Source organism: Pristiophorus japonicus, chromosome 7 (assembly GCF_044704955.1).
Source record: "Pristiophorus japonicus isolate sPriJap1 chromosome 7, sPriJap1.hap1, whole genome shotgun sequence".
Lineage (NCBI taxonomy): Eukaryota > Metazoa > Chordata > Chondrichthyes > Pristiophoridae > Pristiophorus > Pristiophorus japonicus.
In genome coordinates, this window is record NC_091983.1 from 51,779,026 (window position 1) to 51,795,968 (window position 16,943).

General features: G+C 43.7%; 1 protein-coding gene across 1 annotated transcript in view; it reads left to right on the forward strand.

Moving 5' to 3' along the window:
* allc (allantoicase) overlaps positions 1–16,943 on the forward strand; it is a 66,477-nt gene that overhangs the window by 16,310 nt on the left and 33,224 nt on the right. The window contains exons 3-9 of the mRNA XM_070884358.1: positions 3,255–3,342; positions 5,807–5,932; positions 6,398–6,477; positions 8,074–8,206; positions 11,464–11,619; positions 12,326–12,399; positions 12,523–12,631. Coding sequence (XP_070740459.1) covers positions 3,255–3,342; positions 5,807–5,932; positions 6,398–6,477; positions 8,074–8,206; positions 11,464–11,619; positions 12,326–12,399; positions 12,523–12,631 — 766 coding nt within the window. The remainder of the gene's footprint in view (positions 1–3,254; positions 3,343–5,806; positions 5,933–6,397; positions 6,478–8,073; positions 8,207–11,463; positions 11,620–12,325; positions 12,400–12,522; positions 12,632–16,943) is intronic.

The window sequence follows — 16,943 nt, forward strand, 5'->3', positions numbered from 1 at the left end:
CTATTAATTTTAAACATGTGATGATTGACTTTTATTTAGGTTGTATGAATGTGTGTTTTTATGTCATTCATAATATGCTTATGGGAATTCTTTCCGTAACGGGAATCCCCTTTTTGATTGGTTGGGCCGGCCCACGTGATCACAGACATGCTTGCGAACCACATGTGCCTCTGTGATACGTGAGCCATTATGCAGGCGTATGCCTGCAGGCCCAGGATGGCAAGAGTCCGAAGATATGAAGGCACCAGGTAGGTGCGTACTTTTCGGAGGCATTTGCCCGCGGGAAGCCTCCGACTGCAATTTCAGGTTCAATGAAATTACAGATTATGGGGGTGAAATTGTTCCAGAGTTTGCTTCTCATAGGAGGTGAGGCCAAAGGTGGAAAGTCCACTACCTGTGGCTGATTTCTGCCATTGTTTATGAGACACTTTCTTAAAGTAGTCAGCCCTCTGCTAGTCAGCGTATGTATTGCAATCTAGGCGTCAATAAGCAAACCTTAATGGGGTGATCATGGTTGCATGAAACAAAAAATACACATCATGTGAGGCTTCGGTTAGCTGTGAGTGAAGGGCTTGTGGTACCTCCTGTATTGTTGTTTTTTGGGTTTTGTATTAGATATTCTACTCTAATTCATTGTCAACAACCACTTCAGTCTGGGGACATAGCTTCCCCTATGATCCAGAGTGTGCCTTCATCTATCCAATATCTAGGTAAACGGTAGAGAGACCCAGGCCTCAAACAGAAACCTTTACCACTGTACACCAACTCGCTAAAATGTACCAAGTGCTGTCACATGATATTTCTCTCTTTGGTATCTATCAGACCAAAAGTCAGGCTGCCAACCAACTAGCTGATTTAACAAAGACCAAGTAAATTAACAGTATTCGATACAAAACTTTGTATTTACCATAAGTTACACATTCACTATGTTTCAGAATATATATCAAATCACTAAAGACACTTCTCCATAAGCTATCTCTCAACAATGACGTTAGCAAACTAGCATCTTTAATGGCATGGATTCGGTTGCCAATTCACAGTATTCAGACACTGACGATGCTTGAGGGACAAGCCAGAAGACCCCCATGATTCAGAAAGTTTGGCTATTTAAACAGTTAATGGTTGACAAGCAGCACGCCGTTGGTGGAGGTGTGGCGGGACGGGGGGGGCGAGAGGAAGTTGGGAAATCCACCAGCTCCTTCACAAAGCTGAGCTGAAAGTAAGTGTTTAAGGAGGGGGTGGCAATCCCAGGAGTGGCGGGGCCACTGAGCGGCCAGCAGCGAGTGGGAAGATTTTTGTGGGGCCGGGAGGAGCATTCATGTTATTGGATGCTTGGGAGTGGCTTCCAGTCGTCTCTGTCAAGATCTCTGGTTAGGCTGTTCTACATCCAGTGTGACTGGGCTGTGTGTGTGTGAGCATGCTCCTCCATTGGTACCTGAAAATTTTGCCGAGGGCCTATAACTGACGTACGACCCCAATTTAAATGTTTGAATCAGGCTTCCGGCTGTTCTATGAGGGAGAACTAGCCGCCCAGTTTGATACCCGTTCAAAAATTGAATCGGGCAGGTCTCGGGTGGCAAGTGACCGGTAGGTTTTTTAAAAAGTTTTAGTTTGCCTACCCCATCGTTTGTAAGTGTGAATATGGTGCTGGGCAGATGAAGGCCACCCCAATGTGTCTGCATTCAATTTACATTTGCATTTAGAATCACCTTTTGTTTACCTGAAACGAGTCACAAAATCTTTGATACATATGTTATATCCCCATTGATACCAATCCAGGTAACTATCTAGATTCCACACTGCATGTGTATCAAACTTCTGGCTATTTCCTGTTTTTTCTGAGCATACTGCAACTAGTAACAAGAATTTCAATCAATAATCTAAATACAAATATATTTTAGTCACAGTAACATACAGCCAGCTTGAACCTCAATAGAAATTAAATATAGGTTGAACCTCCCTTATCCGCAACCCTCGGGACCTGGCCTGTTCTGGATAAGGGATTTTTCCGGACGAGGGGTGGTCATGTTAAATTGGATGGTACAGGTACTGAGCAAGGGAATATCGGAGCTGGCTGGCTTGGGGCTAGGAATGCGGCAGAGAGATCATGGGGGGAGGGGGCGTGGTGGATGACGGGATCAGGCCAGCGATGGCAGGAGTCGGCAGCGAGGAAGGACTTCAATTTGTTCATGTCGGAGTTCTGCGCATGCGCCACCCAGTGGCCAGGAATGTATTGAAATAGCTTCGATCAAATGTTCTATGTTAACACTCTTACAAAATGCAATGAGATGAATGATCAGTTAATCTGATTTTGTTAGTTTTGTTTGAAGAAGGATTCTTGGCCAGGACACTGGTAAAACTTCCTGCTCTTCATATAGTGACACTGGGTGGGGGTGGGAGTGGGGTGGTAAAGGGAAGCATATTTTCCAATTTACTGCTTAGATATAAAGGCAATTGTCTGGGTGTATCGCATAGAAGGAAATAAGGTGGGGAAGATTGTGAGCTGGTAATGAAGCCTATCTGATGGATGGAGGTTGGGTGGGCTCTGTTAAAATTAAGCAATCCTCCCCTCCCAATTTTTCTCTGTACAGTCTGCTTGTGTCGAAGTGTTAATGAGAAAAATATGCCCTGGAACTTTTAATGTCGATTTGAATCTCTAGGACAGGCAGACAGGGCTTCAGTTTGACATCTCATCTGAAGGACAGCACTTCTGACAATGCTGCATTTTCTCCGTTCTGCATTGCAATGTCAGCACAGATGTTGTGCCAAGGTCTGGTGTTGGGCTTGACTCCTTCAAACACAGAGGTGAGATTGCTATCAATTGACCAAAGCCAACATTAACTTCAGAAGAACACCATGCAGTTCACCAGCGTGACATTTTCCATTTCCCAGAACATCCAAACTGTGGTCGCTCAGATTTCCCATTTAATGTCAATTCGGAACAGTATTGTGCTGTATGCCCGTGCTCACTCGGAATATTGGGGTAAATTTCTGCGGGATTCTCCCCCTTGTCCTCCATTGATGTTGTTTTTCTGGGGTTTCTGCAGCCCTTCCAGCAAGCTTACGGTAAACAGTCGGGAGAACCCCTGTGTAAATTCACCCCCATTGAATCTCATTTTATGTAGGATTCTTACAGATGAGACTTTCATCGTATCAGCCTGGCTAGGTTTGAAATCAGGCCTGAGAGAAAATGTCTTGTCTAGTGCACCCACTCTATCCCTATATCTTAAATTTTAAAACAAATTATTTTATAGCGAGAAGCACCTCAATGGAAAGCAAAAGATTTTACGAATTTTGGCAAATGGATGGATGGCTGGGAAACGAGGAGAAAACGAATTCCAGGTAAGTCAAAATCTAAAACATACACATTTAATTTTAAGATAACCCTATGATGTTTCAAGAACCTTAGTGGATGGAATTCTATAAAATTACTCTGTTTAATTTGATATATATCAAACAGATGGCAAAGGAACTCTTATTAAAGCTCATAAACCATGGACATCAGCCATGACAAATACTTTAAGTCTCTGCAGAAGCCTGTGCAGTATATAAAAATAGCATGTAGTAATCACCTGAAAGATTCAAACAAGGTGATGTCCCAAACTATAGTTGAAATTAAAACTGTTCAGGTTAGAAACTGATTGAAGGGATTAGACCACATTCTTGTCCTTTAGAATTAATCCTATCCTGAATTCTCCAGTACAATGCAACATCATTACTTAAGTATGTTCAGCTGACAATTGTGCCATCCTCACCTTCAACCATTATAAATAAATGACCCCGCATCTACCTCACCAGCACCCACTTTAATTTCTAATTGCCTCTCCTCGGATCTTCCACCTGCCTTGGCATTGTTGCCTTTGTCGATTTGCTCAATAGCTTCTTTGCCTTCCTTCCACGAATCTCTCATGGTTTCCCATTGCTGGATTTTCAAGGCTGAGAATTGCAGACTTGAGTACACCTGGTGTATGGCTGGCTTGGTCATCCTTTGCCTGATTTGACTGGACTATCTCAAAAAGCACAACGTCTCCCTCGCCTTAGCTAAATCCCCCTACTACTTCAACAGCACATGGAGGTTAAGGACAGTACCAAACTCCTCCTCTTGATCCAAACTTCCTCGCCGACTCATTTCTCTTGCTCCCTTCATCCTCATCTTCGATGCCAAAACTGAGGAACTCATGAATTCTATTATTTTTCAGCCAGCCCTTTCTTTCCATCAGTTATGGGCTAGTGCTACGATCATGTAAATATCTCTTGTGTTGTGTGCAAATTTGTACAGAGAACCTTATAGCTTTCGTGACTTTGCAACCACTGCTATTCTCTAGCTAAAGCACTAAGGAACACACAATAGGGCTGGATTATTGAGAAGTTTGCAACCAGGTTTTCGCCATGGTGGGTCAAATCGTGGCCAAAACCCGGTCGCAAAACCTGGGCGGGATCTTCGGGTACCTGTTTGCGGCGGCGCTTTCAAGTACCGCCGGGGAGAGGTGCGCCAATGTGCAACAACGCGGATTGCGTTTGCGTCAGACTTGCGGTTCTGTCAAACCTGTCAGTACAGCCCTGCCAGCAGCGGTAAGTATGAAAACCTGCAAAAAAGATAAGTTAAAGTTTTTATTTTTACATTTTTTTTCAGCGATTCGATAGATAAGGGTCTTGTAAATGTTTTTGGAATTTTTTTCCCTCCCCAAGGCCTCTCTCGCAGTGTTCCTGGCCCCAGACTAAATTTGCTGTTTTTGCGCCGTGGATTCTCGTGCAACATCTCCCCCCCCACCCCCCGCCCCCTTCCCTGCCGCAGACGTAAAACCTGAAAGTTCAGCCTAAAAACGGTAGCGCAGTTTAAACGGTAAGTTTCACGTATCACCACATGTTTTCGCCGAAAAAAATCCAAAAGCTGAAAATCCGGCCCTATGTGTGAACCAGCCTGTTTGAAAAATCAAACAGAATTCCTATAACAAGTAAGCACAAGGCAACATTTTTCTTGTCGCTACGGTACCGGCAGGGCTTCATATGCAGTGGACCACCCCGACCTGTGTGAAAAAGGGGCTATAAATAGAGCTGGAGCGCCGGGCCCTGGAACATCGTGGGCGAAGGTGCGGCGAATGAGGGTACGGGGCCCAGAAGAGGCGAGGGCCCAGGGGCAGCACGGGTCAGCCCACACTGAGATATGTGTGCGCACTAGGTCTGTGCAGCAGAGCAGGTCTCCAGTCGTCCTGGTTCAACCCTTGCCACTGGATAAAGGCCTAACTCTGTCGGTGCCTGTGTGGTGGCTGATGTGCAACGGTCACCACACGTTAAAAAAATCCACGCACAGGCATCTTCCACCCCCTCAACTGGGGTTCAGGACTGGAACATCGGGTCCTTCATTGAAACATCTGTGAACTCTTGTGAAAGCAAGTCATCCTCGTTCGAGGGACCGCCTATGATGATATGCAGTGGGTGGTTTATCAGAAAATCTTAAAATGTATGCAGTATTCGTCTTGAAGAAATGCATTTCCACCAGGGATGAACTTAGTATTCATTTATGAATTGAAAATGATCAGAATTGAACTACTTTATATATTTTTTCCCCCACAAATTTACCCAGTTCAGGCGGCTGGGCTTTGGAGTTGCCTATTCTTATTCCAGGCAAATGCATAAATGCATGATGCATCAGATACCTCTGACGCTGGCTATACAATTGATTGCATCATTCGGAAATCAGAATCCCTCCACTTGTGCTTCAATTCTGAGTCTGCTGCAGCTTTTGTTTCCTTCTGATGTATTACAGCCCATTCTTTATATGTCAACTTCGGTTTGTATTTCATAGGTCACGACTGGTGTATTATTCAGTTGGGCGTCCCCGGAGACATACATGGATTTGACGTAGACACTTCTTACTTTACTGGCAATTATGCTCCCCGTGTGTCGATTGAAGCAGCATGCCTAAATCCTGGTTAGTAAGCAGTAACTTGCTACACTCTACAACATTTAATGGTATTCAAAAAAATACTCAATTCTGCTAATTATAGTTTTCCTTCATCCTTCACCACTTTTTGCCCCTCTTAAGCATCCACCCCATGCTACATAGCATTTCTGACCTAAGTGGGTGGGAAGGCAGCTTGTTGCAGGCATCACCATGTGGTGTTGCTAGGAGGAGGGGGATTATGGACCAAATCTGATTTTCCCAATATATCTCTGAAGACCCTCTTTGCCTCCTTTCGATTCCCTCCACCTGAAATCAAGAACTCCTACTGCGACAATCACTGTGGGGATTTATCCACCTTTACATCCTCAAATGTAAGTGCCCTAATACCCCTCTATTCTCACATCTGATGCTAGTTGCATATTATCTGTTACCTGAAAGCGCATCCATCAGGTATGTTGAAATGACACATCTTTAATATGTCTCATTGACTAGACGTGGTTCCAGACTTGCCTCCAAGAGGGGAGAAAATTGGAACTGCTGCTTCAGAGGAGGAAGTTGAAGCCATCAGAGAGGTTTGTTGAAGATGAAATGCAATTTCCCTGCAGTAGATAATTAAGGGCTTTATTTACCTCTGTTTGACAACTTTTGTTAAAATGTTGACATGACTATGAAGTGTTGAACACCAAGGTAGATTTTCTGAGTTCTCACCTGCATTAAAGTGCCTGATGTGCTGTGAGCATGGGCAGGTAGATTGCGGGTGCACTGCCTGTGATTTTTAATCCATTGAAGTGCGCAAGCAGTGGGCCAAGTATGTTTTTGTAGTGAGAAAATGTATCAGTTTTTATTTAGGTGTACTTTTTTACTAAAATAAGCCAACTGAGGAAAATATACCACCAAGAGATAATGGAGTATATTTTCCAATGCTCCTGGTGCAGAGTTTTGGGTGATGGGAGTGCCTGTCAGGAATTTGGGTGCAAAGGACAGAAAATTATTCTCAAGTTCCTGATATTCACCTGTTGCATGAAGCTTTGCTCTACAAGGTCTAATTCATAAAATGCACCCATATATTTTACTTTTATGAATTACCTTGACTAAACTGTCCCTGGTGTGCTAGTGATTTCATTTGTTTGAAAGAGTGTAATTTACAACTGCAGTAATACATCAGTACAGTATCAATGGGCCAGATTTTGCTGGCAAGGTTAGGTGAGGCTAAAGGCGTTCGCGGTTATTCATGTGTAAATGGTACAGAAACTTCAGGCAAATGTGCAGTTAAACTTAAATATCCAAAAGTTGCTGTCCAAGTTGTGCTGCTGTGCCGTTAGCTTGCAGTCTGCCTAATCATTAAAATGCATTGAATGCCATGAAGTTGCTGCTCTTGCACAGCAGATATGAACTAAACACGCCACAGAAAGTTAAGTCTTGTCATCACATGCGTAAGCACCCTTTTAATGATTTAATAATTGTTAATTACTGCCAATCAACCTCTCTGACACTGAAAATTAACTATTACAAGTGCGGAGTTTCATTCCTTCAGGTATTAATTGTTGGAGATTTTTTAAAATGTCAAATGTCATATTTTACATTTTAAACGTTTTTTTACTTTTCCTTTCTGTCACTTTTTTTCTTTCTCTCATAATCCAATCTTTCTATCCCTCTCTCTATTTCTCTTTCTGTACCTGATTTGACATGCACTTCACCCACTCTAATTTACACTTCTTTCTTGGTCCTTGCGCTATTTATTTTTCAATCAAAAAGGAAATACACACTTGCTTGCCCTATTCACTCAGGTCCCCGATGCCCTCTTTCCCTTGCTGCAACGTTATCAGCTCAACTTGCAACACAAAAAAATGTTAAAATCTAAACATGCATAATGACAGACACCGTTGGGTGCCCTGTTACAGCAAAATCTGGACCATTATATACATTTTTGTGCAGTTGTACACTATTTAACTGTTGCACACCTGGGGGCAGTAATAGCGCTTTTACATAAATTGGGAGCTGGGTGGCAGCAACTGCAAGCTGCCTTTATAACAATTTAGGAACATAATTAGATTTTTCTTTAATGAATGTTTTACTATAAATAGCTGGACTCTTGTCCTCAAAATAAGATGATGAATAATAAAAGAAAGTTTACAAATGTGTTATATTTATTATACCTGCTGTGGTAGTTGAAGTCAGAATCCTGGATCGAGTTGGTACCAATGACAATCCTGCAACCAGGCTATGTTGACACTTGCCACAACTATTTTCCTGCTCAGCAGCTGAAGCGATGGACTCACATTAGACTTAACATGTACCCAGGTAATCATTCAATGGCTTTTTTATTAAATATTAAGGAGTACCAAGGTGCTCCCTGTGTAGAACGCCTCCAAGGTAGAAATGGGAAGACAAACTAAATCAGGAAGTAGTGATCAGGAGATGCCAATCTTGGGTCCTAAAAGACTTTAAATCAGGGATGTACAAGGGATTTTTGTCAGTGGGCTGCTTTGATGTGTACTATGGAGCCTCAGGAGTCGCATATAAAATTTTAATTCCTGTTCCAATGATTTGCATATATCTCAAGCTTTTGAAAGTAACAGATACTTGATTTAAAATTTATCCACCAATGAAGTGACATCACTAAGAACTGCCCGAGCCAAGCCTTCAGATCCATGAAATTCCAACAGGAATAATTAGCTGAGGCACTGAACAGAATTGAGACTCCCCCCGGTGTGAGTACCACCAAGCCACCCAGAACTATCGCTGACTGCCAGCTTCCTCACCCCGCTGCTGCAGAACAGTGCCGCAAACGATCTCTAACAGAACTTTTCCAGTTCTGATGAAGCGTCACAGACCCAAAATGTTAATCCTGTTTCTCTCCACAAATGCTGCCTGACCTGCTGAGATTTCCAGCATTTTCTGTTTGTATTTCAGATTCCAGCATCCGCAGTATTTTGCTTATGTCCTGATTTCCTCCTTGCTCACCCTGGGCACCAGCACATTTTTTACCCTCCTAAAGCAGCATTTCCACAACTGAGGCTGGAATTGTCTTTACCTTGCCAGGTTTGGTGCGGGCAGTGGCCATGTCGTGTCCTGACCCTACTGCTGGCTCCATCCCGTTGAAAATCAACTTGTCTTAATGGGGCCTATTAAGCTTGTCCAGATTTGAAGTTTCATTTAACATGGTGCTGTCAGTGTATTGCAGCATTGGAGTGCTGCAAACACTGAAAGTGAAACCACAGAGGCAGAGGGCTGTACCCAGGTTCTCCGATGACTTCCTCCATATGCTTATGGAGGGAGTTCAAGCATGCAGGAAGGTCCTCTTCCCTTCTGATGGGCAAAAGAGACCTCCCCAGGAGACCAAGACAGCCTGGTTGCAGATTGCAGAGGAGGGCACAAGGAGCGATGTGGTCAAGACGACCCCCGGATGCAGTGCCGCAAATCTTTCAATTATCTCATTAGATCAGGAAACATGAGTACAAAGCCACACTCAACTTCATCCTGCTGTGCCTCTCATCAGATCCCCATCACTCTACCTTCACTACCCAACTCCTGCACATCCTTACTCACACCAACATACCTTGCATGTCCATCCACCCATCCCTCTCTATTTAGATTATCACAACCCCATCTCACTAGATACCACTCACTCTCCCTCATCTCAATTAACAACACACAAGGATAGCCACTTGGGTGTTTTATTCAATGTTTATGTAAAGTTTCTGTTAATGTGGTGTCAAACATAAAAATCTTTATTTTCAACACTTGGACAGATTTGTGTACACCTTTGGAAGTGGTTAAGTGAGTTGCAGTGAATGGTGAGACATAATGGTACCTCCCGTAATGGTGATGAGTGTGAAAGGAATGGCTTGGTTTTGTAGGGATGTTTTATGGTGTTGGTGCCAACCTGGTACATCATGTGGCAGCTATATGGGTGTACAGCATGAAGTGAACTAAATCTGACCATGATGAGGCAATCCCTGGCTTCCCAGGCAGCAATGTGCTCGGGTGCTGATGCCCTCTGATCTGTGCAGCATCAGGTGATTGCAGAGAAGGTTGGTGGTGTTGTTGGAGCTGCTGGTGTTGGGGCTGATCATGGCCCGATTCTGAGGACCAAGGTGAGACAGTATAAACGGCACCTATGTTGATGGAATAGATGGCAGGTGAAGTACAGATGACAAGGATTCTGTCAATGGTGAGAGAGTTCTTCCAATGAGGTGACATTGGAGGGAGACTTTGCTGGAAAGACTTGCAGCCTGAGAATCTGTGCTGGAAATGGACTGAGCAACAGCTTCTCCCTGAGGAAAGTGATCATCTGTCAGGTGGGAGCTTTTACTGTACATTTGATGCTGTCAACTAATCAGCTGGAGCAATGGCCAAGGCACTCTCGCCTCAGGTTGACAGACGTGGTTCCCGAGCTGAGTGAATCCTGTGGCCATGCATGGAAATTTAAAAAGTAAGTGAAAAAAGGCTCTTAACTGCTTGTAAACTACCTGATAATTATCTCATTTCCTGGGGGAAAGGTGCATGGGAGCGGGATGACCCGCTGTCAAAAATAACAACTTTCCCACCCGAACCGCAACCTATCGTGCCCGCTACCACCCCGGAAAATTACGGCCTAACTCTTCACAATGCTCTCTGGTTAAGGGCGACTCTAATTCATGGCTACCCAGCTCACATAACATCAGTTACTTACACGAGCAACTCTAAAACCCCTTCATCTACTTTAGCAGCTGCATCTCCTGGGTAGCTTTGGAGATGCAGCTGTTAAAGTAGAGCTCTTCAGCTCTCCCATGTCACTTGTGAGCCATACCCTTATTTACTCTATTTTCTGTACAGGACAAATGGGCGCGCAATATCCACCATTGGTAGGGGGTTTCCCCAACCTTAAGTACCTTACTCACTTTGAGGAGAAGGCCCTAGAGTTTGTGGGAAGGTACTTGGCTCGACGTAGGAAATGGCGAGGTCTGCGGCATCTTGCCACTGTCAGTTTACTGACTGAGTACCTACATGGTCACCCTGGCATCCCTGTGAATCACCACAACCTTCCACCCCCTTCTCTGTCTCCTTAATTCCAAACGAGTAATGCTCACTCATTCTTAGCTTCTACCCTTCATCACAGCAATGGGCGACATAGGAAGATGATGGTGGTGAAGATGATGAAGAGGACAAAGCTACCCAGGAGATGCAGCTGCATGTTACTGCCGCTTCTCGGGACAGCAGCCCATGTCAGGCTTCCGGCCGACCTTCATGCAGCCAGTGGAAAGTAGGAGGCAACACCAAGCAGCAAGCTGAGATGAGACGAGGGCCACTTCAGTCCCATGGTCATTCTGTATAGCATGAGAAGCCAACCACTTCCTGCAATCCTGACCCTCAGGTGCCACTTAGACTAGGTGATAGAAAGGCATGTTTAGGCCTCCACTTGAAGCAATGTTACGAAAGAGTAGGGCACACTATGCAATTATTGTATTAAAATAGACTGTGCTCATAATCGGTTCTTTTTTCTCACACAGCATTGTTTTTAATATATTTGACCAGGCCCACACACACATTTTACATCCTTTGTTTCCTTTCGTCAGATGGTGGGATTGCACGACTCAGGGTTTATGGTGTAGGCCACAGAGATTGGTCAGCAGTTTCACAGAAGCATACAGTAGATCTGGCTGCAATGACCAATGGAGGCGTATGCTTGGGATACAGTGATGCTCATTTTGGACACCCTAATAACATTATAGGTAATTGGTTACAATACATTTTGCTTCAAGATACTGTATTAAAGGTGCCGTAGGTATACATATATAAAGTTCTCTCATTCATCTTTGGGGTACTTTCCATATTAAAATAATTAGGGAATCAATTCCCTGATGAGGTGAGTCCAACCTTTTCTTAGATTATCGTCAGTCTCATGTACATCAGTTGCTGCACTTTGTACTACCTAAAAAATAGTAATCGGCAGTGAATGGGAATTTGCAGCTACAACCTTTAACACAGCAGTTTTGTTAGGCATAACAGGAGTCTTACATCATTTCTAATTGTATTACTTTAAAAATAAATGTTATTTTATTTGGCTAATTGTTTGTTGAAGAATCAATAATATCAACAGTAATTGCAAATATTTAACCACCAATGCATGCATATATATATATCTTTTAAATATACATTTCAAAATAAAACCTTGACTACTGTCCCATCGTATATTGATTTTAATGTCACCAATGTGTCATTTTATTGTACATTCAGCAGTTTCTTTGCCATTTTGCTAGTGGTGTGTATGAGACAGACTAACCACATATTATAGATTAATGTTGCTTGACGATTTAGATGAGCCTTTTTTTCTCGTACCATTTTCAGTAACGGCAAATTAAATAATCCTTTCTCTGCTTGAAGTTCTCTCTTTACTAATTTAATATTCATAACTTTTTAAAACCCTTGTCTCTGAAGGCATTGGAAGATCCAGCGTTATGTCTGATGGATGGGAAACAGCCAGGAGATTGGACAGACCAGCAGTACTAAAGGTAGGAAACCAATGGTCCATCCAATGATGCTCAGTTTTGCAGCTCACTCTGTTTCACATATACGCTGCTGTTTTTTCTAATTTCTGTCGACTGATTTTAGCTATTTGTACTTTATCTTTCTAGGCAGGTGATCAGGGTGTTTTACAGGTACCTGGTTGTGAATGGGCTGTTTTTAAGCTTGGACATCCTGGCGTGATAACTCACATTGAGATTGACACAAGCCACTTCAAAGGTATAGTGAGAAAATAAAAAATAAAATAGAGAGAAATTGGCAGACTATGTTTTATACTATTTTATCACATAAATACCTTGAAATTAAGATCTTTGAATATCAATGTCCAAATGCTAAATGTTGTTACATGATATTCCCTTATCTGTTCTTTTAATGGAGGCAATAATCCATTTATTTAAAACATTGGTGCCTTCTTTACTATTGGTGACAAAAGAATTTCATATAATCGAGATAAGTGTTTGTTCCCTTATTTTCATAGAACCCAATTTCAAGGCAAACTAAAGAAAGAACTTGCGTTTATAAAGCGCCCTTCACGATTGCCGAGCGCCAATAATATACTTTTAAAATGAAGTCACTGTTGTAATGTAGGAAACGTGGCAGCCAATTTGCGCACAGCAAGTTCCCATAAACAGCACTGAGATAATAACCAGATAACATGGAGTAGATAGAGTTAAGATCAGCCATGATCTAATTGAATGGTGCAACAGGCGCAAAGGGTTGAATGGCCAACTGCTATTCCGAGGTCCCTATATAATCTGTTTTAATGTTGTTGGTTGGCCAGGATACCGGGGCGTACTCCCTTGCATCGCTTCGAAATAATGTCATGGGATCTTTTACGTCCGAAAAGGGCAGATGGGACCTCGGTTTAATGTCTCATCCAAAACACTCCCTCTACTGCACTGGGAGCACTAGCCTGGATTTTGTGCTCAAGTCTCTGAAGCAAGACTTGAACACACAAAATTCTGACTCAGAAGCGAGAGTGCTATTCCCTGAGCCACGCTGAGTCTAATCAAGAACATATACCATTTTCAGAATTTGTAAGCTGGTTTTATCCGGCACCCACTAAATGTCTACATTTTCCTTTTAACAATTGAAATAAAAGTTTGTGTGGCAATATACATTGTATCATTCTCTATAGTGCAGACATTTTCTTTGAGTGTTGTTGAGTACATCTATCTAGGAGCAAGTGACAACTTCCCTCATGCTTTCAACCAAAAAATACTTTCATCATGCATGGCTAGAGTTCCCTTCCTCTCAGCAAAAGGGAACTAAATGCTGCTTTCCCAATAGGACACTCCCAGCGTGGAATGGCACTCACAGGGTATGCTGGTTGGGAAATGATGGGCTCCTATCCCCTAATTTTCCATCTGTTCATTTAAATGGATGAAAAAGAACAGGTAGTGGTTCTGCAATTTCCCGACTCGTGCTCCCTATGAGTGCTGCTCTTCATCGGCAATGCCCATTTGGGGAAACAGGCCTCGAATTTCCTCTAGGAGTTAGTGGTAGTCCATACCCTAAATGTGTGTAAAATGTAGGGGGCTGAAATTCAGGGTATCAAAGAGACCCGTTAATGCCCGCCATTCCTAAAAATTGAATGACCGCCACTCTGGGGTCTGCAGGCCGACCCGATCTAAATTCAAGTTGGGAATTATTTTCCCATCCCACCCAAGTTAATGCACCGCAAAATTAATTTTCAGGTGAATACCTCGATTCGCCCGCCACACAGTGCCCCCGGTAGGTTTTTCTGCCTGTACACCCTCTGACCTTAAAGGTGAGGGCCCATTGCCGAGTTGCTCATCGGCCAGCAAAATACTTCGGCCGGGCCACCCATTCTTGGGTGCCAGGTCAAAGGCCCAGCTGAAACCCTCCCCGGTGGCCCATTGGCCAAAGTTTAAAAAATGATGGACTCTCTCCCCTTTAACGACGGAGAGAGAGCGTGATGACGCACACGCGCAGTGATGTCACCACGTTGATTGACAGAGACAGACGGCCCCACTGACCCATTTTCAGCCAGTCAGCCTGGCTTTGAGTCGAAGGCCCGCTCCCATTATGATCCATTTCCTGCAGGACTTTGAAAAAAATTAAAAATCCTGTAAATGGATCTACTCACCGCACCAAGAGTTCCAGTGGTGAGTAACAGTTAAAAAATCATAGGTGCGCCAGCTTTCTGGTGCACCTGAATTTCAGCCCCAAGGTATTTGTGTTAAAGACCATATTAATTAGTGCAAGTTCCTGGGATCAATAGTGTAATTCACAATAATTCTCAGCCAACATTTTCCATCGTTATCTGCTGTTAAACAGCACTGAAAAGGAAGCATTCAAATTTCTTACAAATTTATCGCTTTGTCAAATTAATTAAGTTTAAGGAACTGAGGGAGTGATCAGCAAAGCTGCACATACCTAATGGCTATTGGCAACAAGAGCAGAATGGGAGCAGCATCAAGTCCTTGGCAGGACATATGGGAGAAGCTGGGAGGAGGAACAGAAGACCTTGAACAGGGGAATCCATAGGTGTAGGAAATGGACGTTCAGAGTTCAGTGCTTTTTTTTATTTCAAAATATACTTTATTCATATAAAAAATGTGCACAATACATTGGAAAGCAGTTCAGTACATTTGGATGCGGTCAGCAATTCCATACAATATATTTGGATGCTGACGGCAGTTCCGTTCAATACATTTGCTTGCTTTACATTTCAAGATACAATTCAGTACAATCCAGGATACATTGTAATACAGTCATCAAATTACGTTACATGTGGCACTATATGGTACACATACATTGAAACATACATTACTAAACAGAACTTGCATTATACATGGCACTACATAGGTGTTTTCAGATCATGGTCTCTGTGTATACAGAAAGTTTACAAGTACAGCTCGTGGGAAGTTTTATACTGATTCCAGCCCCTGGGTTTACCGTGGCGGGAGGGCTTTCAACTGTGGCTCTTCCCCAAAGTTGCCTTTGCGGCGACTGCACCAATTTTTAGTGAGTCCCTCAGCAAGTACTCCTGGATCTTGGATGGCGCCAGTCTGTAACACGCAGACGTGGACTTCTCCTTGCTCTGGAAGACCAGCAAGTTTCGGCAAGACCAAAGTGCGTCTTTCACTGAGTTGATGACCCTCCAGCAGCAGATGATGTCTGTCTCGGTGTGTGTCCCTGGGAACAGCCCGGAGAGCACAGAGTCCTGTGTTACGGAGCTGCTTGGGATGAACCTCGACAGCAACCACTGCATCTCCTTCCAGACCTGCCTTGCAAAGGGGCAATCCTGAAGGAGATGGATGACTGTCTCGTCCGCACCACAGCCAACTCGGGGGCAGAATGCTGTATCTTTGAAAGCCCGGCTGTGCATGAAGGATCTGACGGGTAGGGCCCTCCTCACGACCAACCAAGCTATGTCTTGGCGCTTGTGTGAAAGCTCTGGCGATGAGACATTCTGCCAAACGAGTTTGACAGTCTGCTCGGGGAACCACCCAACAGGGTCCACCCTCTCCTTCTTTCGTAGGGTATCCAGGACCTTACGTGCTGACCACTGCTTTATGGCCTTGTGGTCAAAGGGGTTTTTTCTGAAAAACTTTTCCACGAAGGACAGGTGGACAGGCAATGACAGGCAGTGACTCGTGAAATGCCGCAGGGCTCAGTGTTGGGACCCCAGCTGTTTACAATATACATTAACGATTTGGATGAAGGAATAGAGTGTAATATTTCCAAGTTTGCAGATGACATTAAACTGGGTGGCAGTGTGAGCTGTGAGGAGGACGCTAAGAGGCTGCAGGGTGACTTGGACAGGTTAGGTGAGTGGGCAAATGCATGGCAGATGCAGTATAATGTGGATAAATGTGAGGTTGTCTATTTTGGGGACAAAAACACGAAGGCAGAATATTATCTGAATGGCGCAAGACTAGAAAAAGGGGAGGTACAACGAGACCTGGGTGTCATGGTTCATCAGTCACTGAAAGTGGGCACGCAGGTACAGCAGGCAGTGAAGAAGGCAAATGGTATGTTGGCCTTCATAGCTAGGGGATTTGAATATAGAAGCAGGGAGGTCTTACTGCAGTTGTACAGGGCCTTAGTGAGGCCTCACCTGGAATATTGTGTTCAGTTTTGGTTTCCTAGTCTGAGGAAGGACGTTCTTGCTATTGAGGGAGTGCAGCGAAGGTTCACCAGACTGATTCCAGGGATGGCTGGGCTGTCATATGAGGAGAGACTGGATCAACTGGGCCTTTATTCACTGGACTTTAGAAGGATGAGAGGGGATCTCATAGAAACATATAAAATTCTGACGGGACTGGACAGGTTAGATGCGGGAAGAATGTTCCCGATGTTGGGGAAGTCCAGAACCAGGGGACATAGTCTTAGGATAAGGGGTAGGCCATTTAGGACTGAGATGAGGAGAAACTTCTTCACTTGGAGAGTTGTTAACCTGTGGAATTCCTTGCCGCAGAGAGTTGTTGATGTCAGTTCACTGGATATATTCAAGAGGGAGTTAGATATGGCTCTTACGGTTAAGGGGATCATGGGGTATGGA